Source organism: Mus musculus, chromosome 19 (genome assembly GCF_000001635.26).
Source record: "Mus musculus strain C57BL/6J chromosome 19, GRCm38.p6 C57BL/6J".
NCBI lineage: Eukaryota > Metazoa > Chordata > Mammalia > Rodentia > Muridae > Mus > Mus musculus.
In genome coordinates this window covers 58,838,448-58,862,788 of record NC_000085.6, presented here as the reverse complement: position 1 = coordinate 58,862,788, position 24,341 = coordinate 58,838,448, and the positions used below count along the sequence as shown (strand labels likewise).

General features: G+C 49.6%; 1 protein-coding gene and 1 long non-coding RNA gene across 6 annotated transcripts in view; one reads left to right on the top strand and one right to left on the bottom strand.

Annotated features, from left to right (window-relative positions):
- Hspa12a (heat shock protein 12A) overlaps positions 1 to 24,341 on the top strand; it is a 147,923-nt gene that overhangs the window by 80,884 nt on the left and 42,698 nt on the right. The window contains exon 1 of one of the 5 annotated variants that reach the window (NM_175199.3): positions 1,805 to 1,942. The exons of 3 other annotated variants lie outside the window; for them this stretch is intronic. In NM_175199.3, coding sequence (NP_780408.1) covers positions 1,900 to 1,942 — 43 coding nt within the window. In that variant the 5' untranslated portion in view covers positions 1,805 to 1,899. Of the gene's footprint in view, positions 1 to 1,804; positions 1,943 to 2,169; positions 2,403 to 24,341 lie in introns of those variants that run through there. One more of the 5 variants, XM_006527379.4, reaches the window with a different exon arrangement.
- Gm52393 lies at positions 1,212 to 5,972 on the bottom strand. Its single transcript, XR_003952907.1, has 2 exons — positions 5,915 to 5,972; positions 1,212 to 2,870 (listed from the first exon to the last, which is right to left on the bottom strand). It is a non-coding gene; the product is annotated as a predicted gene, 52393 (long non-coding RNA).

Sequence of the window (24,341 nt, the reverse complement as noted above, 5' to 3'; positions counted from 1 at the left end):
AGGCACATGTCTCCAGGACACTAGTGGACAGTGCAGTGGTTATTCCTGCCTTTTCATATTATGGCACACCCAAGCCTAGCTGCTTTCCCTTAATTAGAAGGTGTGAGCAGAACCAGAAGGTAGCAGTGGGTGGAGGAAGGGCCAGGGAGAACCCTTCTCTTCTCTATCTGAAGCTCAGCTGAGCTCAGGAGCGTCAGCTGTTGCCCTGATCAACTACTTCCAACCCGAGTCCTCTCTGATTTGGGTGCCTCCTGCTCCTGGCCTTTGGGGCCTTGCTGTGGGACCTTAACTCTTGGATCTGCCTCTGAGATAGTGTGTGTGTTGGTGGGTGGGGTACTGTCACTGTTAGAAAGCAGTCTTGATTAGGAGAATTGGCTTCATCGACACATGTTTTCTACACTCTAGGAGTGGCTTCCAGGTACTGCCAACACCCTGAACAACTGGCCTGGCATCTAGTAGCTCCTGCTTTTAAAACCGCTGTACCCTAGTTTCCAAGCTAGGCATCATGCCACGTAATTGTTTTTAGTCTTGAGAACCTGTTTCTCAGAAGAGGACAAGGAGGCTCAGAGAGGCCCACATACAGCCAGAGACTGCGTTTAGCTATCCTAGTGCAGGCAGAAGACAGTTTGTGAGCACGGGGTGGGAGTCCTCCCCTGAGTTACAACCCCAGCCTGTTTATCACTCTCCTCTGTAGGCTTTGGTAGCAGACCTCAGGTCATCCCACCACCCATAGGCTGCTTGTGGAGGCCTCCCCTAAGTACGGAGATGATGACGAAGTGAGGATGGTGCTTGCCACTGGGATGAGATTCCAGCCAGCCATTTGCTCTTGTGTGATGTTGAAATCATAATTTAAACCTCCCATGCCAAGTTTTCTTAAATGCAGAAACTGACAGCTATGAGATAAGGATATGTGAACGTCAGCATTTAGTGTCAGACCCACCTTGGGGGTGGGGTGGGGAAGACGTAGGGACTATGTTAATGAGATCTTTACCCCTGCATGTACCAAAGAGCAGAGCACCCAGAATCATCTGTTTAGCCAGGCCTTAGCAGGTGCCAGAGGCGCAGGTGTGTGTGTGTGTGTGTGTGTGTGTGTGTGTGTGTGTGTGTGTGTGTGTGTGAGAGAGAGAGAGAGAGAGAGAGAGAGAGAGAGAGAGAGAGAGAGAGAGCAGGCGCCAGCCAGAGGGCAAAGACCAGTGATTCAGTCAACCATGGAAGTTTTGAATTATTAATGTCCTATTTTAATGGGGCCAGGGATGCATCCCGTATATGGAAGGGCAACACAGTCTCTGCGACAAGTACCTCCGTGGGTCAAGAGTTGCTTTGCAGTCCTGTAGGCACCCTGAAGAGGAAAAGTTGGTGGGGGTGCTGGGCCTCAGCCCTGCACAAGTTGTGGCCTGGCTCCCGGCTGCACCAGGGTCTCCAGTGCTTGCTTTGGTGTGCTCCTCTGGGACCTAGGAGCAGAGGCCATTGATGTGGACTGGAGTGTGCTTCGCATGGAATGCTGAGTGTGCAGTGCTTGCTGAAGGGTCTGGCGGGAACTCCAGAGCTTGAAATCCGACCTTGTGCGCTTCTGTGTCCGCCGGGTTGGATCAGCTGCAGAGACCCCTGCTCAGCTATGACCCTCCACCGCCCAAGCTGAGTCCTGGTGCGCTAATGACAGCACGGGGTGTGGCCTCGGCTGGGCGGCGACCAGCGGTTTCAGAGCTTGTGGGAGGAGCCAACTCCCTCCTTCTCCAGGGCCTTGGCTCCGTGGGGCGGGCCCGGGAGGAGCGTGGGGAGGAGCCCGGGCTGCGGCGGCAGCGTCAGAGTGGTGCTCCCGCTGTCCAGAGGCTCAGACCTAGCTCGGGAGCCTAAGATTTAGCACCGGAGGCTCCTTTCCCGGGCTGAGGCTGCAGGACCATGGCGGACAAGGAAGCTGGCGGTGGAGACGCCGGGCCCCGAGGTGAGTGCGGGGCAAGGGGCCGGTGGCTGATTGCCGTGGCTGTGATGGGCTGAAGGGCTGGAAGGGATGAGGTGTGCTGTATATCGCACCTGGCAGCCCAGTCGAGGGCGTTAGAAAAGTGGGCTCCTTGGTTCGGTCTTGCCTCCCTGGCAGGATCACAGAGCTTCTGGACAGGACTTCAGGCCCACTGGGTGGGAGGCCGCCCTTCAGTCACGTGGTAGGTTTGTGCCGGGGTGTGGACTCTGCAACCAGGACTAAATCCTCAGCTGGGGAACCCTAGTTGTTTCCATCACGGGCTGGCTCCTTGGTCAGGGCCGGTTATCATTCCCAAGAGAACCGCCCCTCCTGTCCATCGCCTGAGCACAGTGCTGGGGATGCTACTGCTGACCTGGTAGATGGCCGGCCGCCAGGTGGCCCCGGGTCCTCAACGGCTCCTTTCAGTGACTCAGTGAGGCAGGAGGTAAGATCCTTGGAGAAATCAGATTTAAAACTATCCTCTCTTGCCAGCCCATCCCTCCGGACATAGGAGCCGGAGTGGCGGCAGCAGCTGCAGGCCAAAGGGTGTCCCACCGCTCTCCTCTCATCCTCCAGGATTCTCTGGATTGGTGGTGGTGGTGGTGGGGGGGGGATTACAGAGACTGGGCTGTTCAGTACTTGTCAGAGGCGTGTGTGTGTGTGTGTGTGTGTGTGTGTGTGTGTGTGTGGCAGGGAGCGAGCGGGTTTGGGGTGTCCCATGCAGAGTACTGAAACCTCGCTTCTTACCTTTATGGTAGAGCAGGTCTTTGGGAGCATGGTTGCCGCTTAGATGGTGAGGGAGGGAGTGACTGGGGATCCGGGAAGAGAATGAAATGCTTTCCCAGCCAGAGTTGTAAATCAAGGCTTCGCCGCCCGCACAGGGGATGGGCTGGTCAGGATTCCAGTCTTCTTCCTGTGCATCTCAAGTGGGGAAAGTTGATTGCGGGAGGCGCTGCGCGTGTCCCTGACCTAACAGGGCCTTGGCTAGAGTGGATACCCGAGCCAGCTTCCCAGGAGCTCTAAGCAAGCTGCTGTGCAAGGATGACAGTAGCATGCCCGGACTTAAGGCGAAATCCAGGTTGCGGAGGAGAGCTCTGTGCTTTACAGAGACCCAAAGCCGGGAAACTGAGGCCAGCAGCCATGCAGCTGGTTGACATTGGCAATTGTTTTCTCTGCCCTGGTGTGGGTTGGATACAGCCCCCTCTTCTGTTGCTCTCCTAGCTGCACCTGCCCCCTCCCCAGCCCATTGTTCCTGCGGATCTGGGAGGTTCCTCCCCAGCCTTCAAGCACTGCAGTGGCTAAGGAGTGCAGGGTGGGGGCTGGGAACTCACAGAAGGGGAGAGGCACAACCCCAGTCCAGGCGGTGTAACTCAAACAGGCACCCTGACCGTGTCTCCTGTCTTGACCTTCACTAGCCTGTGGACACAGGCCACAGACGTCAGGTGCTGGCAGTTGCTTTGTCTGAGCATCACTAAGCAATTGATCGACTCATTTTCCTCACCTTTCTTCTTTACATTGGAAAAAAAAAATCCCAACATTTAAGATGATGGTGAGAGGTGTCACAATTGCTTTAAGCTTGAGAGTAACTGATCCAGTTTCCTGTCTATCATGCTGAGATAATGAGTGGGTGGTTATACCAAATGCAAGGTTGGGTATAAGATCTGTCAAGTCAGAATTGGAGGCAGGGATATGCACCCACTCCCCAGCCCTGATTTGTCTTGTGAAGTCACCTTGCTGCTTCTATCCTATCCTATACATACACACACACACACACACACACACACACACACATACATGCACACACTCACACACATGCACACACTCACACACATACACACATATATACACATGTACACACTCATATACATATATACATATACACACATGCACACACATATACACACTCATACACATATATACCAACAAACACACATACATACACACAAACACATATATACACATACACACTACACACACATACACTCATATATGCATGCACACACTCAAACAATACATATACACATACACACATGCACACACACATATACATACTCATATACACCAATAAACATATACATACACACAGACACACACATACACACATAAAGCACACACATACACACATGCATACACACATACATACACACAAGCAAAAATACATACACACAAACACACAGAGCTGGGACAGATTCACACCTATCATGGGAAACATATCATTGCTCACCTGGGTTTCTTGTAGGGTGTTTTTAGATTCCAAGGAGTTCAAGGCACCTTGGTATGGAAAACATCTGGAGCCTAGTCACCCGAAGGGCAAGTGTGCCTGGCAACTCATTGTGCTTTTTTGAACTGTCATCCCTTTATGATTTACAGGACAAATCAGTGCTGGAGAATGGGTGCCCATCCCTGCCTCCAATTCTGACTTGGAGATACACACACACACACACACACACACACACACACACACACATACAAATGGGGGATCAGAGTCCCATTTACTTCTAAGGTTTTGCCATTGTGTGTCCTTTGCCCAGTGATGCATATGCACTGTTTTATTTCTCAAGTCTCATAATAAATGTGTTATCTGCATTTCTTTTACTGATGAGAAATTTAAACATCAAGTAGACAACCTGTCCAAGGTCACAGATTTAGGAAGTTTTGATTAGGATGCAGGCCATCTGATTCTACCTATTTTTGGCCCTCACTGGTGTCATTGGTGGTCACCATACTGTTAGGGATGACAAAGTAGTTGCTTTTCAAGGGATTTTTTCAAGGATGCTCTTGATGCAAATGAATGGATGGATGGATAGATAGATGGATGGATAAGCAGATGGATGGATGAATGGATGGATGGATGGATGAACAGATATATATATATATATATATATATATATATATATATATATATATGCATGCATGCATCTAGGTTGGATGGTAGATGGATGAGTGCATCACACAGGCACCAGGATATTGGTATTTGTGAACCACATTGGTCTCTCATGTTGGAGGGGTGTCTGGGGTGGGGTGGGTGGAATTGAAATGAAATAAGAAGGGTAGAACATAGTTGAACCTGGTTGGTGAGTAGGTGACCCTTTACTGTGTTAGCAAAGTTCCTTAACTGAATATTAATTAGTTAATTCATAAGATCTAAAGGGTCACCTTTGTTGTGTGGGATGTTAGACTGCAGAAACCGAGATGACCTTAAGTCCTTCTCTTCCCCATGACCTGAGTTATTGTGTCAGGAGCCTAGGAGGAGAGCTTGAGTGGGGCACCTGGTGGTTCGGATGTGGGGCAGGTCCTTTGGTGTCTTAGTCAGGGCTGGATAGACAGTGGAAGCCTAGGTATTTTCTCCAGGAGTAGGTGGAGGAGTGGAGCCCTGGGCTTTGGAGATGGGCTTTTCACTACCCCAGCAGTTAATCTTACTTAACAAAAGTAAGTGCTGACCCTTATTAAGGACTTAGTGAGAATATCGTTATCTCACCTACCCCTGGCCACACATGTTGAACGGACAACTCATTGAGGGGGCTTGTGACCAATATGTCATCATTCTGCCACAGGTGTCATGATGCACTGTGGGAAAGGGGTTGGGTGAGGCTTATAGCCTAGGCTGCTGGAGTCAGAGGACACAGCCTCTCCTAGGTCGTACCTGGTATGTCATAAGCCCTCAGAGCATTATGAAGTGTGTCAGTGGGACTAGATATAGAATTAATAGAGGTCTTTCCCCTCCCTCTTTTAGGGAACCAAGCAAAAGTCAAAGATCTTGGTATCAGGATTCTGGACTATTGGTCCACTTATGTGAATGAATCTCTGATCCCTGCCTGGTAGCCTCCATCCCTAACCTTTCCATGTCTTGGGTTTTCTAAAGCCCTGTTATCCTCTTTGGCTCTTGACACATGACGTTCTCCCCTGTGATACATCCCTCTTGACATAGAAAACTCTTACTGATCCGTAGAAACTCACTTCTCAGGAAACTTCAGTCACACATGTTGGTGAAATCCACCTGTGTTGATGTTTTCAGGTAGTGCATCATGAGTGCAAATAGCGCGTCAGCTTTACATACCTGGATTCTATTGTTCCCCAACAACCCTCTGGGGTTGGCATCATCATTACCTCATTTCTCCAGTGAGGTGATTGAGGGCTCTGAGAAGTTGGTAACTTGCCCAGACAGTGGACACTGGAGTTGGCTTTGAGTCAGTCATGGAGTCTCTGACAGCTGGTGACCTTTCTTCTCTCCCTGCCTTTCTCTCTACAAGGGCAGGGGCCTTATCTTTCATTCCATCCTTCTCAGTAAGGACATACAGTAGGTTCTCAGTATGACACATAATAGGTACTCAGTAAGTATTGTGTGTTGAGTGACTCTGTCAGCAATATGCGAAGGACCATAGCAGTGGGGAATGGCATCCACATCCTGCCCACTCCAGGGTGGCACTTCAGTGAACACAGATGCTCAGAAGTGGGCCAAGCTGGAGGGGGGGAGAGGCGGGTGGGGCTCCGGGCATCTCTAAAGAGATGAAGCTTTGATTCCAACAAGGCTTTGAGTGACGACTCAATCTTGTGGGGGCGAAGTGCTCTCTCATTGTATAAATAGGCCTCTTTGGTAAGGGAGAAAGTGTCTTTATGGCCGCTGTGCATAATTAGATGGCAAGGAAAATTCGATGGGGGCTTTTTGATGAACAAGCATCCTGGGGCAGGGACAGCACCTGCTCCCCTGGGCACATAGGGCATGGGCATCCCTGAGAGAGAGAGAGAGGGAGAGAGAGAGAGAGAGAGAGAGAGAGAGAGAGAGAGAGAGAGAGAGAGAGAGAGAGAGAGAGTGAGTGTGTGTGTGTTAGGGGAGTAGAGGAGACTCCCCAGCCAACAGGGTCCCTGACCCAGAGAGACAGTCGCTACAGACCCTCTCTGCTTCCCCAGGCTTGTCTAAGCCCGTGGTGTCTATCTTCCCCAGATGTTCAGCCACACTGATGGTGGTTTGGGAGAATTAACATCCCCTGGAATGCAGGCACCAGCTAGACTTTGCTTCCTGAGTTTGTGATGAGAATACACGGTGCTTGCCTGGGTCTGTTGGAAACAGACAGAGATAAAGGGATGGGAAGGAAATGACTTTATCACTTACTGAAGGAATTCCTTGTTGCCTTCCTGCCTCTGTCCACTAGGATTTTGGTTTCCCTGGTGCTGTGGGAGTGGATCAAGCTGTTCCCGACCCCCACCCCCTACCCCCAGTCTCCCGTTGGGGCTATGTGTTGGTCCTTTAGACCTGAGGTTCTGCCCTCTTTGAAGCCAGCCCCTTGGGAGTGGCATGAGTATTCTCCCAGGGCTCTTTCTCTATACCTGTATATTCTACAGTGTGGGGAGGGTGATGGCTGCTTTTGGGTTGCCCTGGGGGCTGAGAGCAGGAGTCGCTCTCTGTGGTCACAGGATGTCCTTCTGGCTGATTTTCCTGTTAGAGTCACCTAGATGCCAAGACCGTGTCTTTCCAGACCTGTTACATCCAAACCTCTTCAAGTAGACAACCATTTTCGCCACTGGCCAGGAGGTACCACACAACTGGTGTGAACCTGTGTTAGTCCTAACTTCCTTTGCTGTGACAAACAAAACGACTGCCTGAGAAATGAGTTAAAGGGGGAAATCAATTGTTCTTTCAGCTTGCACCCTTGGTCTTTAGCTCTCAGCTTGTGGGGAGGCACAACATTGTAGCAGGAAGATTGCAACACAAAGGAGCTCGCCTCATAGTAGCCAATTGGGAAGCAGGGGTTGGGAGGGGGGCAGGCAGGAAGGGGTCAGAAAGAGCAATCACCCTTCAAGGGCAGGCCTTCAGCTTTCTTCCTCCAACCAGGCCCACCCTCAGCCCTGTGTCTATTAAGAGATGAATCCATTGCTTATCAGATCCTTCAGGATTCAGTCGCCCCACCAAAGCTGGTAGGTAACCAACCCAGCCTCCTCGCTGCTCCTTTACCAGAGCCTATGGAAGACATTTTGTATCCAAGAGACCTATTCATCTAGGGTGGGGGCAGGGAGTAGCAGCAGACAGGCCTCTGCTTGCCCCATGTGTTCAGAGTCAGCATGTCTCTCTTGAGTAGCAGCTCCAAGCCAGTGTCTGTCATCATCTTCTCTAGTTTTGAGGAGGGGGTCTCACCGTGCAGTCCACACAAGCCTTGGACTCCTCTCTGAAGCCTTCTGAATAGCCGGGTCTACAGGCACTCTCCAGTTTGGATCTTATTCAGTCCCCACCAATAACCTATAAAGTGGGTGACTCAGGTTCTAAGGTAGCTGGACCTCTTGGGGTGATATGAATATATCTGACTGCAGTGGATATATGGACACCCCCACCCCACAAGATTGATTTATAGCTTCTTTTAAAAGTCAGCCTACTGCTTAGGAATATGCCTTTATTTTGGGAAGACAATATCAATTTTACAAATGAAAAATCTGTGTTCCTTGCCATAAACAAGAGGAACTCACAGCAAGGATGTCTAAAATCAGGTTTTCCTTCTTGTAGATGATCCTGCCCACAGAAGGCTTTGTGCCTAGGCTGTCCACAGGGAGCCCACACAACGCCAGAGCGAGGCAGGTCACAGTGGCAGGTGGAGACATTCTCTTTGATGGATGGTGTTACTGATGACATTGGTGTTATAATTTCTATTCTAACTAATGGACCTTTCAGGAAATTAGGCCTGGGACTGTGCATTTGCAAAGCTCACTGCCGAGTCTTAAAATCAAGTGGAAAAAGTGTGAGAGATGTGGCTGTGTACTACCAGGCCTCCAATCCGACAAGATTCTAAGCAGCGACAGTGAGCAGAGAGGGCAGGCCTGGCTTCCCCACTAATTGGCAAGTCCTCCAGATCCCCAAAGCCGTGCCCACCTCACTTTGTTCATTTATAAAGTGAAAACACTCACACTACACAGTTCAGAGTGGATATTGCTCTTTCCCTTAGCCACTCTGAGTAAGTGCTGAGTGTGTTCCACGCTAGCTGTCGTCTGCTGTTGTTTATTATCCCGAATCCTGTGGAATTGGATGGGGCAGCTGTCAGCAGGTGTGTTTTGTCCAGGAGGTTCAGAGTACAGAGAGGCCAGCCTGAAACCTCTACAGCTAGGCAGGGGCAGACAAGGCCTGTACAGAGAGCCTTGTCCAGTGGGCCCAGAACCTAGGAGGTCTCGGGCTGCTCACCCCAGTTGGCCTTTCACCAAAGTTCCCAGCTTCTCACTGGATATTCTGAACAGGCAGCCAGTAGGGTTCAAGGTCTTTGCACCCCTGGACTTTATCCAGGAGGACTGTCTAGCCTCTGACCTCAAAAGAATTCCTCTACCCAAGTGGGCCCTGCCCACAGCTCTGAGCTCTAGACCTGGGTTTTTGTAGGCTGGCCTCAGCCTTGACAGGGACCTAAGAGCTGAGAAAGTCCTTTGGCACAGCAGCCTCCCCAAGACACACCCATCCGGGAAACCCTGAGTTGTCCACACACCGGGTCTTGTTTTTGCTGCTCTTATCTTTTCCACGTCCGTGTGTCTGGCTTTGCTGGCATGGCTCTAAACATGATTCTCTAACAGCAATCTGACAGCAAGGGTTGTCAGTAGCAAGGGTTACTAACTGCAACCCTTTCACGTTCAAATGAAACTGTCCCCGTTGGGAAGGTGAATCATCTGCCTGTATCCTCATCTTTGCCCTCTCTGGGTGTGCCGAGGCAAGCAGGAGGGTTGGCTAAAACCCCACTCTTGTGGGTTCAGACGGGTTTGACCTCGAGGTTTAATTTACTGCTTCTGGGTGATATGAGAGGGTGTTTATAAAGGGCTTGGCATAAGCCTGTTCTACAGAGGCTGCCCAAAAAGTAGCAGTGACTTTATTGTGTCTCCAGGCTCCTTGGTGAGGATGTGGGTTCTGGGAACATGTTCTATCGTTTAATGTCCTGTCACCCTGAAAAGGTACTTGCGCTCTTAAAAGCTTACCTTTTTCATCTGCAAAATGCAGGTACTAGGGCTTGGAGTGGTAGCTCAGTGGTTAAGAGTCTATGATACTCTTCCAGAGGATTCACGGGGTCTGCATGGGATGGCTCACAGCTGCCTGTAACCCAGCTCCAGTGTATCTGACACCCTCTTCTGCATCTGCATGCATGTGCACAAATTCTCTCTCTCTCTCTCTTTCTCACACACACACACACACACACACCAACAATAAAATAAATATCTTTAAAATGTGGATTATAATAGTGTCTTTTTTTTATAGGTTTCTGTGGGTACTGTGTTTATTCAAGGAAAGCACATAGAACAAGTCTGATCATGAGACAGGCCCATATTTAATGTTAATAATTGCATTATTGACCACCTGCTAGTGTTATTAGGAATGAACCTCCAAAGATAGGCTCTTGTAGGCAGGGGAAACCAAGGCATCAGAAAAAGGACTACAGACATAATGATCTAAACCAGTTCGATTTTATTTATTATTGTTTCTTCTTGTTGTTTTTGAGACAGGGTCTTCTGCAGCCCAGGCTGGCCCCAGACTTACTATGTAGTTCGGGTTGGTATTACTTTTTTTATCCTCCTGCCTTCATCTTACAAACGCTAAGATTACTAGCATGTGCCAGCATCCCTGGCTTATGTGGCACTAGGCACTGAACCCAGGCCCTCATGTGTATGAGGCAAAAGTCTACCAGCTGAGATGTATCATAGCCCAACAGCCCAAATTTATTATCTTAGATTCCTGGATGGCAGACATGAATCCTAAGATGGGTCTCACTGCAAGGTAATTAGCCTAGCAATGTCCCCTCTGGAGTGTCCACCGGTGTCCTACATTTTCACTCTTCTGGAAGCATGCATCCCTCGACTCAAGACGACTCCCATCTTCAGAGTCCATGGCTCCCAACTCTGCCTTCATTGTGCCATCTCCACTCTGCCCAGTGGCAGATCATCCATAATGATAACATTAGAAGCTCCTGTAAGGCGCACCTGGACCATCAAGCATCATTTCTTAAGATCCTTAATTTAATCACCCAAAGAATTCCTTTGTTCATACAAAGCCATAAATCCATGCGTTCTGGAAATTAGGACTTGATACACTGAAGAGTTAGGCCCTTACTGTGTCTGCCTGAGCCAGAGAGGTAGAGGTCTCCATGGACTGGGGATTGTTAGCTAGAAGGTCTTCTGTCTCCCTTGAGGTCTGTTTGTTGGAGAAAGTTCCTTCTTAGTGTCTTACCTTTGGTTTGACTTCATCTTGGTAGGTTCCTCAGAGACAGTGCCCTCTTCAGGCTGGGTCAGCCCCCTTTCAGAGGCCCATGCTAAATAAAAATCTAAATAAAGATTTATGGACTCCCAGATAGGGAAAACTATCAAAGTATCAAGGAGCTAGTGAAACATCTACAAAGATGTCTCAATTTCCTCAGGCAGTCTCTAATGGGTTAAAGCAACTGTGTCTGTTTTGCTAGCCAGGTTGTGGGCAGGTGCCTGGGGCGGGAGGGGGGAGGCGGGGGGGGGGGGGAAGAGTGGTGTTGCGGGGGGGGGGTGTTGTCTTGCCTGTGCTCATTCATGGCCGTTCTACACTGGACAATGAGAGAGTATGGGGACAGTGCTGGCTGAGTCAGACTCTTCTCTTCCAGGAGGCCAGCCCAGGCTTCTGATGTGATGGTCTTGTGGCAGAGAGAGAACAAGAGGAAACTACACACTTCCCTGGGCCTTCCTTAGGAGCAGAAAATCATCTGCTTTGTTTCTGAAGTACAGTACAGGTTACAAGGCTAGACCACACAAGATACAAGAGGGCACAATGGAGGGCCACTTTGAAGGGAGATTTTGTAAAGAATGTGTGAGGTTTCCTCTAACAGGATCAGCTGGACTGAAATGTTGAAAGTCCAACCTTTAAAACACTTGTATGTCGCAAGAGCCTGCAGGCCAGAGCCCCTCCCTTGGCAAGTAGAGAGTGCAGTGCAGCAGTCTGAGGCCTGGGAGTGTCTGCTGCAGTCCATGTCTCCACGATGGACAGATGATGCTGTCGGTGTCCAGGAGAGTCATGCTGGCTCATCTGTGGTTTCTACATTGTGCCTGTGTTTTGATAGGTCAGGATAAGTTTCCTTATGAGTAAGAAGCAGACAAGAAACTAAAAGAGAAAGCAGAAAGTTTTATGGGTGCACCTGGCTGTTAGAAGCTTCCACCCCCACTCAAACAGAAGTCAGGAAGGCTCCGAAGGAGCCACAAAGACGTTGTCCCTATGAGAAAATAGTGGGTAGGCTTAAAAAAATGTTTTATGCTGGTTAACTTTGTTCTCTGGCAGTTTCATGTATGATTACTCTCACCCCAGCCTTCTCTTCCCTCCCTCCTGCCACTCTCCTCCCAACAGGTCCCTTTCCACATCAGCTTCTTTTTGTGTTTTTGTTACCAATCCCCTGACCGTCCATGTAACAAACTATCCACTGGAGGCTTGTAGATCGCCATTTGGCACAGAGCTTAAGACAATGTCTTCCTCTCTCCCAGAATCTACCAGTAGCCAGCAGTTAAGCGGGATGGGTGTTAACAAGACCACGAATGAAAATGCTCACCTACTCAGCAAGGGCGAGTTTCTCCATCTCTGCAGAGAACTGGGAAAGCTAATTTAACCACACCACTTTTTCACAGCATTATAGGAATGGCTGTTCGAGGGAAGATTTTGATAACAAGGTTCCAAAGGTGTTGAGAAAAGTGTGTCAGCTCTGCTTCCCTCGTGAATACTGTGATTTTTTTTTTTTTTGAGTATGGTTTTGCAGAATGTAGAGACCTCTAGGAAAATATATAATATCATATTAGAAATATTTGTATTCACATGGGGATCAAGGTCTATTTAAAGTATTTTCTCTAACAGGGCAGAGCCTCCTGCCTGTATTCATTCTTGCTTAATTTCTGTGTATACACACTCTGGAGACTGCTTCCTGGGCGTTTCCAGACGGGACGGCTTGGGTAGATCTGACTGCAGGGTTCTGATTTTCATAGCTGAAGCAGAAGTTCCAGGAAGGTATTGTCAGGTCACTGTCTCGCCTTTTAAGATGGTGGCCGCTTGGCCTCTCTCTAACAGGTTGTGAGTTATGTGGATTGGGCTCCTGCTTCGTCAGCCCTTGTTCTCTGCCTCGCCCTCGGATCTGTCAGGGCTGTGGACTTTGCCGGCTTCCTTTACTGCCTAGAAACTGGCAAAAAAAAAGAAAGAAGAAAAGTCCATCCTTGTGGTCTTCTAGTTTGTGCACCCTGTCCTCCAGGGCCTCACTGGCTTCTCTGTAATGAAGAAGGAAGAACTGTGGTTCTTCTGCCCAGACACTTGGTTCTGTCCAGGATGCCTGGTGTGGGCGTCTGAGCTGTGGTCTGACCCTGTGGCCTCCTGCTCGCCTCTCTCTGTTCCACTGCTCTGAAAGCTGTTTTCCACTGGCCACTTCCTTTCTTTTCCTTCTCTCTGTGGGCTGGCTTGGAAATGTCACAAATATAAGGAGTCCCGGTCTCCAGCGAAGATGGACATGACTGTCAGAAAGCAGATTTTGTTATGAATGCCAGAGGCCCAGACTATCCCACTCCTGGGTTAGGTCTTTCCTCCAGTTTTTCCAGGTGAGCAGATTCTGAGCTTAGGATGGGAACAGACCACGTAGGACTTATCCTAAGATGAGACCCTGAAGCGCTGGAATAAGAACCCATTCTGCTGACCACCTCTCTAGACTTTCACCCACAGACACAGGGAGCCTCACAACATCCCGTGGATGACACAGGACCTAAACTTCATTGCCACGAAATAAATTAATGGCTTGTCTCTCCCTCCAGAGGTTACATTTCAAACCGTGTGCAAAGAACAAGCTTGATTCTGAGCCATGAAGTCCGAAACCAAATTGCCATGACCATGCGTCCTTAATGTCAGAGCCCTGGATGTTGTCTCTCACTTGGCCACAGTGGCTGCCGATCTTTTTGCCTGGTTGGCAGAATGTCTTTGGTAAAAGGCCATTCACTAGTGCATTAGACAAAAATCTCTTTTGCTTGAGGAAGCAAAGGACGTGACTTGAAGGTAAAGATCCTGGAGTGGTGACCAGTGCCCGGCCTATGTGAGGGCAGATCTGTCTGTGTGAGGAACCTGTCAGGTCTTTCCCTACCTCCACCGTCCAGCTTGACACCTGGCCTTCCTCCCTGCAGGCCCACTGTGTGTAGTCTATATCCACAGAGCCACTGTGGCCACCAAAGAACCCATGTTGATGTGACGGTATCTGGTTACTCCAAGGATTTTTTTGTACATTGTTCTGTCTGCCATCTGTTCCATCTGTCTCCCCCAGTCCAGATTTCCAGAGGTGATGCATCATGCCAATTTGTTTAAAGTCAGCGACTGACTGAGGACCCTCCATGGGGGGCTTGAGTGGTTATCTGTGGGAGGCATGTTGAGGATGTATCCTTGGCCGGGTTGACAAAGGCTCACACAGCAGGACACTGGAGCAGATCCTGGGAACAAGGCTGTCCCAAGGATCCTGGTCACACCCAGGTGCACACTGTTTCCTTAAACTCCCTCTTATCCCTCAGAAAATGCTGAGAGAACTCAGGAGTTGGAGGGAGTCATGCTTGCCTGAGCCAGGAAAGCCAGGTGTGCCCCCAGTACTGCATGGATGCCTTGGGAAAGGTCCATCTCTATAACCTTGGGCTTTCCTGTCTCAAACTGAGCAAGATGTTTTGAAGATATTAAGACATGAGACCTATTTCTTCCTCGGGCTTTGCCTCTGGTAGTCTTGACTAAGGCCACTGGATGGGCATAATCATGCCACCCTTGAGGATGGGGTGGGAGGGAATCCCAGGACTTTGTGAACAAAAAAATGGAGAGAACTTTGGAATCAGTGTTTCAAATCTCGGTGTTGCTTCTTACTGGCTAAAGCACATCGGTTGGTCTCTCTGGGCCTCACTTAAGTGTAAGAAGTACCTGATGCTATTCAGCAGCTACTATGGGCCTTTGTGGGTGGGACAAGGCAGGCATCATAGTAAGAAGTCCTGGTTGAGTTCTGGCTCCCACACTTGCTGGTCACCTGTCCTTGGCCCAAGCAAGTTGCTCAACCTCTCTGAACCTCGTGATGTCACCTGAAAATTAGTTCTGACACTCCCCAGGTTGGTTCTGAGAGCTGAGGAAGTCGTGTGCACCAAGAACTTGCCCTGAGCACGATGATGCATGTTCAGTATCAGGTCTCCTCATTGCTATTTGAAGCACACTGGGAACTGCTAGCAGGGGTGGGGGGTATGGGGCTAGGTAAGCAGGTGGGGTTCCCTGCTGGGGTGGTTCCTTGAAACTTCGGTTTATTGAGGTGTAAGTCATGTGAGGTGGAAGCTTTCCAGGTATTCTGTTCCGTGGATTTTGACAAAGATAATATAGTTATGTAACCACGATTATATCAACGGGTAGAATAGTTCCAGCCTCGGAGAATTTCATCATTGGAAGAGTTACAAACAGGATCCCTCTGGTTTGTAGAAGACCCCGCCTCAGATGGTAGGGAATCCCAAGGTCTAGGCCATGCCTTGTCAGGCAGGGAGCCTCAGTGATCCATCGAATAGGAGGTAAGTTCCCTGCCTAGGCTCTCAGGCTCTTTCTGCTAGGGGATTGTGGAGACTTCGTTTGTGCTTCCTATTCTGCTCCTCATTAGCTCTGACGCAGGGAGACACAGAGCCTGCCAGGAATTCTTGGTCAGGCCCTAGACTGAACAGTAGTGTCCAGGTAGAGCCTGAGAATCCATGGAGCTGGGAGTGGAGACACAGTGCAGAACTCCAAAGTATTAGGAAAGCCGGGGCAGGTTAGGCCTGGTCCAAACTGATGGCCTGTGACCTCACATACTACTGACTTTGTCCCCAGGGTAAGACATGAGAAGATGAAGCCTACTGAGGCAGGAGACTGTAGGACACCAGTCTCTTTTTTTTTCCCTCTGGCTTTTTGACCATGAGGCTGAGATGCAAGAGCTTTGTTCTGAGAGGTTGACTGCTTGGCTCAAGAAAACCAACCAGGTGGCCTCAGGAAGTCATGGCTTAAGGATTAGGGATAGGTGTCTACACCGTCTCTGCATTTGGGGTGTCTGTCAGTCATGCAGAGCCGATTCAGTGTGGGAAGCCACATGTGCCATTGCACAGTGGCACTGACTACTGCTGGCCACCATGCATAAGATTGGACAAACAACCAATGTGTACATATGCAGTAAAGTTTTTTTGCAAAGACACTGCCTGGCCCGGGCATGATAATGAGGCTTTGAGAGTATAACCAATCAGATGTGAGACATGCAAATGAGGTATGATAATGAGGCTCTGTGAGGTACAGAGAGAGTAGCCAATCAGATGAGGAACATGCAAATGAGGCGTAGTGCATAACCAATCCGGGTGTGAGACACGCCTCTCCTAGGCCTATATAAGCAGCACCAGTTCTGGGCTCGGGGTCTCTTTGCCTCTGCAATCAAGCTCTCCCAATAAACGTGTGCAGAAGAATCCTGTTGCAGCATCGTTACTGCTGGCCAGTCCGGCGCGTGCAAGAATTCAGCACCACCTTCCTTTAAATCAGTTGGACAGCATTCCTCTTTTCAAAGTCAGACCAATTTGCAGAAGAAGCCCATAGTCAGCTCCGTGAAAGCGAGTGGACTTGAACCATCCACACCAGTAAGCAGGAGGCCATCGGTAATTCTGCACTAAGAGTTGTAGGCACCGCTGGCTCAGATGACAGAGTGAGGCCATCACAGAGTAACATTTCCCAGTGCCAGCCTGTGGGCCAGGCAGCGAGAGGGTCACCGGCAATGGAGACCACAGTGGTTTGCGAGGAGGCACCCAGGTGTTCACAAAGCGACGTTTATTCTATTCCAAGATGGATTTCTGGTAATGCATCAGCTGGCTTTATGGTTGGCGTAACAAAACACCTGACAAAAGCAACCCAGGAGGGTTTAATTTAGCTCAGGAAGGACACCGTCCATCGCAGTGGGAAAGACAACGAGGGAGGAATGCAAGGTGCAGAGAGCAATGGCTGCTGCTTCTCAGGCCTTTCTCCTTTTATTCAGTAGGAGCCTCTCATGTTCAGGGTGGTTTTCCCCACCCCAGTTGAACATCTCTAGGAGTGCCCTCCCAGATATTCTCTAGGGATGCCCTCCCAGATATACCAGAGGTTTGTCCTCTAGGTGGTTCTGAATCCAGTCAAGGTGACAGTCGTGATTAACTGTCACTGATAGTATGTGCTTATGGTAGATTGTTACCCGAATAGCACACGATAAGTCCAGGCACACACAGCCTGGTACACTCACTCTGCTCTTACCCAGTGGCTTCAGGGTTCAGCCACGTGAATTGTTTCAGCCAGGTGGACGTGAGCAAACACGAGGACAGTGGAGGCTTGGCACAAGCCACCTTAGTTTCCTATGACTATAGTAAAATGCTTGAGTGAATTAACTTATAAAGAGAAAAGGTTTGTTTTGGTTCATGGCTCTCTAACGATTTTCAGCTTGTGATTGGGTGGATCTGCTCTCAGGGCTGCGGGGTGCTGGATGATGGGCAGGCTGCTGACCTTGTGGGTGGGGGCAGACATGGAGACATACCAGGGTCCTGGAATCCTGTTGTTCGAGGGCTTGATCCCAGTCAGTGACACAGGGAACACCCCTTAACTCTCTTCATTCTGGGGACCAAACCTTTAGCATATAACCAGTGCTGAGCTTGCCAGTGTGTTGGGACTCACCACAAACCTTAGCAATGCCAGTGTGTTGCCCCCCACCCCTTTCTGTGCTACTCAGGACATGTAAGTTGCCAGGCTGGACGTTCCACACGGGAGGTGACTGGAGCCAGCTGTATCAGGCACAAGTAGGCTGCCATGTGCCATGTATCAACCATCAAGCTTTCAGATGAAGGATTTGTGAGGGGACCCCAAGTGAGAAACGACCATTGTGGAAATCTTTACAAATAAGTGGATATTTTAACCCACTAAATTTTGGAGTGATTTTTTTTTTTTTTTGCAATAGCAATGATAAACTAGTATAGTCTCATCTTCTTCCTCTTCTTTTTTTTTTTTTTTTTACCAGAACCTGGGCTTATTGAAAACATACCCTGGCGTTTGAGAGATGGCTCAGCTGTTAAGAGCACTGGCTGCTTTTTAAGAGGACTTGGGTTGGATTCCCAGCACCCACATAGCACATCACAACCATTTGTCAGTCCATTTTCAGGGCATCTGGCCTCTGCAGGCACAGACATTGAGGCAAATCACCCATACACATAAAAATATAGATAAATGAAATTGTAACAAATGTCTCAATGTCTACTTTTGACAGATAATGGAGCAACACTTTTTCAGAGTCACAGTTTATTTTTAAAGAATTGTTTATTTTATTTAATTTATATGAGTACACTGTAACTTTGAGGCACACCAGAATAGGGCATCAGATCCCATTGCAGATGGTTGTGAGCCACTATGTGGGTTGCTGGGAATTGAAGGGAGGACCTCTAGAACAGTCAATGCTCTTAACCATTGGGCCATCACTCCAGCCCCCAGAGTCACAGTTTTTATGGGAGAGAGGTTCACTATTTGTTGGTAAGTTGCAGCAACGTGGGGCCATTGAATAGGGGAGTTGCAATTGTTTTGTCATTTGCATGCCAGTCTGTGTGATCTGGAGTGTCCAGTCGAGGAGTGGTTAAAACAGGAGGGTGGCAGCCATCAGAGCCACCTCTTTGTGTCCAGATAAAGAGACAGAATCCACAAAAGTGAAGCTGAACTACAGAGCTTGCCTGGTGACAGCAGAGCTGTACTGTTTCCCGGGGCAAGCCAAGAATGGGGGTGACAAGAGGAGGGGGGTTGAGATAGCAGCACCCAGCTTCAGCCTGGTGGTTTGAGGGGTGCTCCCCTCCCCCACGGAATAATAATATGTTTTCTTTTGCAGTAGCAAATCACCTGAGGCTGCTTGACTTATTTAGGGTAGAGGTTTGTTGGTATTGGTTCTGAAGGAAGGGAAATTCAGGAACACAATGTTGGTGTCTGCTTTGGATCTAGTGCAGCCTTCTGATTGTAGCATAACACAGTGGTAGGTGCCACACAGAGAGTTGGAAGGAATGTGTCCTCTAAAGCACAGAACTGCGGCTGCCATCAGGGAGGCCCTGTTCCCATCCAGCCCTTGTCATCGCCCAAACAGTTTTCAGTGCTGTGAGCCAGTGAGTTTGAGGGAAGTTTCTAAGGCATGGCTTTGGGGGATGCATTTAAACAATGGGACTCTGGGAAGCCGGGGAATATTGGCCCAAAGACACCAACCCTTTGTGGCATCATCCTAAGGTGGATGGAGGCAGGGGAGAGTGTTGATCGGTGACATACAAGACTCAGTCAAGCCCTTAACCCTGCTGTTGTGTGGGGTACTGCCAGACCTGTTCATGGAGGGGTGTGTGTGTGTGTGTGTGTGTCTGCATGTGTGCGTGTCTGTCTGTGTGAGTGTATATGTATGAGTGTATGTGTGTGAGTGTATATATGTGTGTCTGTGTGTGTGTATGTCAGTCTGTGTGTGTATGTGAGTGTGCCTGTTTGCACGTGTCTGTCTCTGTATGTATATGTATGTGTCTGTCTGTGTGCATGTATGTGTGTGTGAGTGTATGTGTGTGAATGTGTGTGAGTGTATATGTGTGTCTGTGTGTGTGTCTGTGTGTGCTTGTCAGTCTGTGTGTGTGTGTGTGAGTGAGTGTGTTTCTGTTTGCACGTGTCTGTCTCTATATATGTATGTGTGTGTGTGCATGTATGTGAGTGTGTGTGTGTGTGTGTGTGTGTGTGTGTAGAGGTTTGTGGAGGAGAGGGAGCCACAGAATTGGAAGGTACTAAAGAGGGAAAAAGACTGAAATTCACATAAAGGGACAGAGATGGTAGAAACTTCTAGTTTTATATGGTTCATCCAAGTGTGAACCCACAGGATCTGGCAGATTATGGACACAGATTCTCCCAACACTGTACCCCTTGGGCCTTCAGTGAGCATTCACTGATACCTCCAAGGGCTGTGTGCTGGGAGCTGAGCCTGTAGTGCTTACACAGGACAACAGCCTGTGGGATTCAGGGTTGGGGTATGGAAATGTCAGAGCTCACCTCATTTGTGTGGCTTTTTAACATAAAAATTTGTGCATTGAATGAGGTTCAGTCAGAAAACCAACATCCTTGCTGAGAGGCCTGATGAAGCCAGAGACCCTTGAGGGCATGCGTCCCTGCTGAGCACACTCGACCTCACTGTGGTCTCCATTCCTCATAGCCTCACACACACACACACACACACACACACACACACCACTCAAATATATAAAATACAATAAATGCATTTTTTAAAAAATATTTTTCTCCAGAATCCTGAGGTGAGGGGTGAGGGGCAGGAGAGAAGGCAAACCCACCTTCTACGAGAATCTCAGTCCTTAGCTTGAAACAAACTGCAGAACACAAACACAGCCCAAAACACCAGGTCTGTGCACTGTGATGGCCACTTGCTAGTCCTTGACTGGTGGAAGTATCACAGTATGTCCCCGCCTGTTTCAGGAGGGTTTGCTGGCTCCTTCAAGGGAGGATTTCTAAATCAGCTCCAGGTGCTTATGCTCCACGCACCCCTCCTCCATCCCCGACCCTTTCTCTTGGAGTTCAAAGCCTGGTAGGACTCTGAGGCCATTCCAAGTACACCCCACCTTTCCAGCTCCAGATAGCCCCACACTTGGCAACTGAGCTCTGAACTTAGCACTCAGACTGCCGAGGGCCGAGGTTCAGGTGGGAAAGCTAGAGGCTAGACCAAAGCAGAGCGTCCCCTTACCCTGAGGGGTCTCCATCTTGCCTCTGAGAAGCCTCACTTTAGGTAGAGTGCATTTGAGTAGTCTGAGGTTGAGGTCAGAAGTTACACCCATGAAGTGTAGCTACTAGGACCTTGGGGGTGGGGTGGGGACTGATCAGGGCAGGGTGGACAGGGTCCCTGACCTGGACTTTCTCTGGGAGAAAGGTGGTAACCTGGGAACCACTGACTCCTGAACTCAAGCCTCTGCTCTGACCTGCCGTGAGGATTCAGCAGCCTCTAAACCTCTCTTGAGTTTTTCTTTCCTCGCATGGAGGATGGAGCTGAGAAAGAAGCCTGCGCCAGAGTGTCTCAAGGGAGATTTGCTGGGAAGAATCCATCCTCAGGGCTTGGAAGCCAGGTAGTTGCTGGAAGCTAATGGAGGGTGAGGCCCCTGGGGCGGGGGGTGGGGGGAACAGACATAAAGCACATTCAAGACAAGCACCGTGGCCAGAAGCAGTTGGGGTCTGCAGGCTCCGGACCACAGGGCATCTGGGTAGGCATGCAGGGGAGAGGTAGGGGCAAACAACACTCTTTGTCCAATGCCTCCTGGACAGGGCCAGGGTAAAGCTAGGCTGCATTGGTTCACACGGCTGGAGCTTCCCTGTCCTCTGCAGAAAGTCATCAAAAGGAAGGAAAGAGGAAACAGCTGGGAGCCCCACCCACAGCCAACCTCTGTCCATCCCTAAAGCTGCAGGTTAGCACTCACAGTCTATTGGTACCGCTGATAGATAGCTTTATCATTTTCTTACATTCCAAATGGACTAAGCCAGTATCTCCCGGGAACCTACTCTGATTATTACCTGGCATGACAGAGGGACCAGGCAGGTGTGGTTAGGAGAAGGGAAGGCAGAATTCTTGGATTACCTGTGTGCACCAATGTGATCTCAAGGGCCATCATGAGGAAAGGAGACAGATGGAGTAATCAGACATGACATTTTAAAGATGCAGCGTTGCTGCCTGTAAAGCCGGAGGGGGGCTGAGCTGAGGAATGCAGATGTCCTTAGGAGTCTGGAAAATGCAGAGGATGGATTCTTCCCTGGCCCCTCCACAAGGAACTAGCCCTGCCCTCTTATACCCCGAATGTGGCCATTAGACCCATTTCAGATGCCTGACCTGTAGAACTATAAGAGAATGAAGTCATTTTTGTGTTAAGCCACTAAATGCTAATAACTTGTTACCATGGCAACAAGAAGCACATGTTCCAAGCACCATATCAGGCAAAATAGATAGAGGATGGTTTTTGTTTGATTGGTTTTTTTGGGGGGGGGTTGTTTGGGGTGTGTGTGTGTATGTGTGTGTGTGCGTGTGCGTGTGTGTGTGCAGTCCAGGCTGGCCTTAGACTTGCTGTATAGCTGAAGATGGCCTTGAACTCCTCATCTTTCTGTCTCTGCCTCTTAAGTGTTATTAACCATCATGCCCAGTTTATGCAGTCAGCACATGGAGTCCAGGGCTAAGTGCATGCTAGACCAGAGTTCCATAACTGAGCTACCTTGCCAGCTCTTATAATCGCAGCACTCCACAAAGTTCCCTGCGCCCCTTCTCAGTGCCTGTCGACTCCCTAGCCCAGCCTGCCCTTTCTGAACTTTTCATAAGGGAACCATTCAGTGTGTGCTCCCTGGTCAGTGTGTGCTCCCTGGTCTGTGTGTTCTCATATTCAGTGTGTGCACCCTAGTCAGTGTGTGTTCCCCGGTCTGTGTGTGCTCACATTCAGTGTGTGCTCCCTGGTCTGTGTGTGCTCCCTGATCAGTGTGTGCTCCCTGATCAGTGTGTGCTCCCTAGCCTGTGTGTGTTTCCTGGTCTGTGCGTGCTCCCATTCAGGGTGTGCTCTTTACCCAAGGCCTCTTGCTCTGCAGTGATCCTGAGGCTTGTTCCTGCTCTGGTGTCCCAGTTGCTGGGTCTAATTACTGCAGAGTAGTAGCTCTTTGTGGTTAAACCATACTTCATGTATCCATTCTCCTTGGAACTGTGTCTGACTTCTGTGAAAACCACAACCAAACAAATGTAGCTGCGAACATTCTGGAATAAATCTCATGTTAGACACGGATCCTCATATCTCATGGGTAAAGGCCCGAGCATGGAGTTCCTGGGTCATAGGTTTGGCTTACGTTCAACTATGCAGGGATTTCAGCACATGAGTAGGAGGTGCATAGCTGGCACAGGGACTGGGTGTCAGTGGCTGCCCTGCTTGCCTGTAGTAATTTTGGGGATACACATGGGATTGGTGCCTTGTCTGGACCAGGGTAGAAGTTTTCACAACTGATTTAGAGACTGTCAGTAGTGTATGTCCTTTGTGTGGCCAGTTGGCAGGCGGTGCCCATGTTCATGAACACTCTTTATGGGTACTAGAGATTTCTTTTAGGTCTTCCCTGAGTGTGACAGCTGCTAACTCTGTTTGTAGTTGTAGAATCTGAGGCCTGGGGCAAAATCCCGTCTTTGGCAGAAATGTCGAAGGGAAGAACTTGTTATCCCTAAGTCCAGCTAACTCTGAGGTCTCAGTCCCATCCCCCACCTTGGAGGAGTGGCAGGAGGTGGGTCCTGCTTTGGAGATCAGCCAGAAGGCTCAGCTCCTTCCACAATAAGGGGCTGCAGACAGTGCAGGGGACAGACTAGGGGACAGCAGATGGCTTCCCAGATGGCAGAGAGGATAGCCCCCACTGATGGAGAGGGTTGTATAAGGGGCAATGATGATGAGGGGTAGTAGCGAAAGCCTAATCAATGCATCTGACTGGTTAAGTAGTTGAGTCATATGCAAAGGGCAATAGAGAGCTTCAGCAGGTATTAGAGGTGGGGGTCACATAAGGACATTCATGGCTAAGATGGGACCCAAGGGGAGCCACCTGGAGGCAGAAACCAGCCAGGAGTGTGTGTGTGGGTGAGGGGGGAGTCAGTGGTCAGGGAAGTTCATATAACTTTGTCATTCTCATGGTGTACCCTCTGCTGTGGTCCCTGCTGCATCTTCCTCACCCAGCACAAGTCCCCTTCCGGTCAGCAGTCGCTCTCCGGGCCTCCTTCCCACTGGCATGAGTCTGCGTTGCTTCTCATTGTTTTAAGCTGAAGTAGCAAGATCAGTTCAGAGGGCGGGCACTCAGTCAGCCAGCTCCCCTGAATGAAGTTCACGTGGGTGCCTGTTCTCTGATCCAGATGATGGCAGCCTGGTGGGGTAGGCAGAGGAGGGCTGGAACAGGCACACAGGCTGGGCTGGTGTTTACTAAGGCCCTGGTTTGTTCTGCTGATCTCAAGTGCAGAGAATGCTGAAGCAATTGCCCAGCGGCCAGCCGCCTACTTCCCCAGTGGCATGTGTAGCTTCGGGAACTTTCTTGTTCACTAACTCAGAGTGTTCTCAGCCCACATCACCCAGGACCCTCTCGTAGTGAATGGGAAGTAAAGGCTAGTGTGGTGTCTCTGGGACCAGCCCTACATTTCCTCATCTGAGGGACAACACAGGACTCAGACATTCCAGGTTCAGTGGGTGTGTTGCAGAAGTCAGGCTGGTGACTGCGTGGTGGGGTGGAGGTGTATGGCGAATTCCACTCTGCAGAGGAGAGATGGTGTGGGTTAATTGAGTTCCACACGGGCTGTTAAAAATAACAGCAGGGTCAGAGGCTGTCCTTGCAGGTCACCCTAAGGCTGACTGAAGCCAGAGTGCTGCG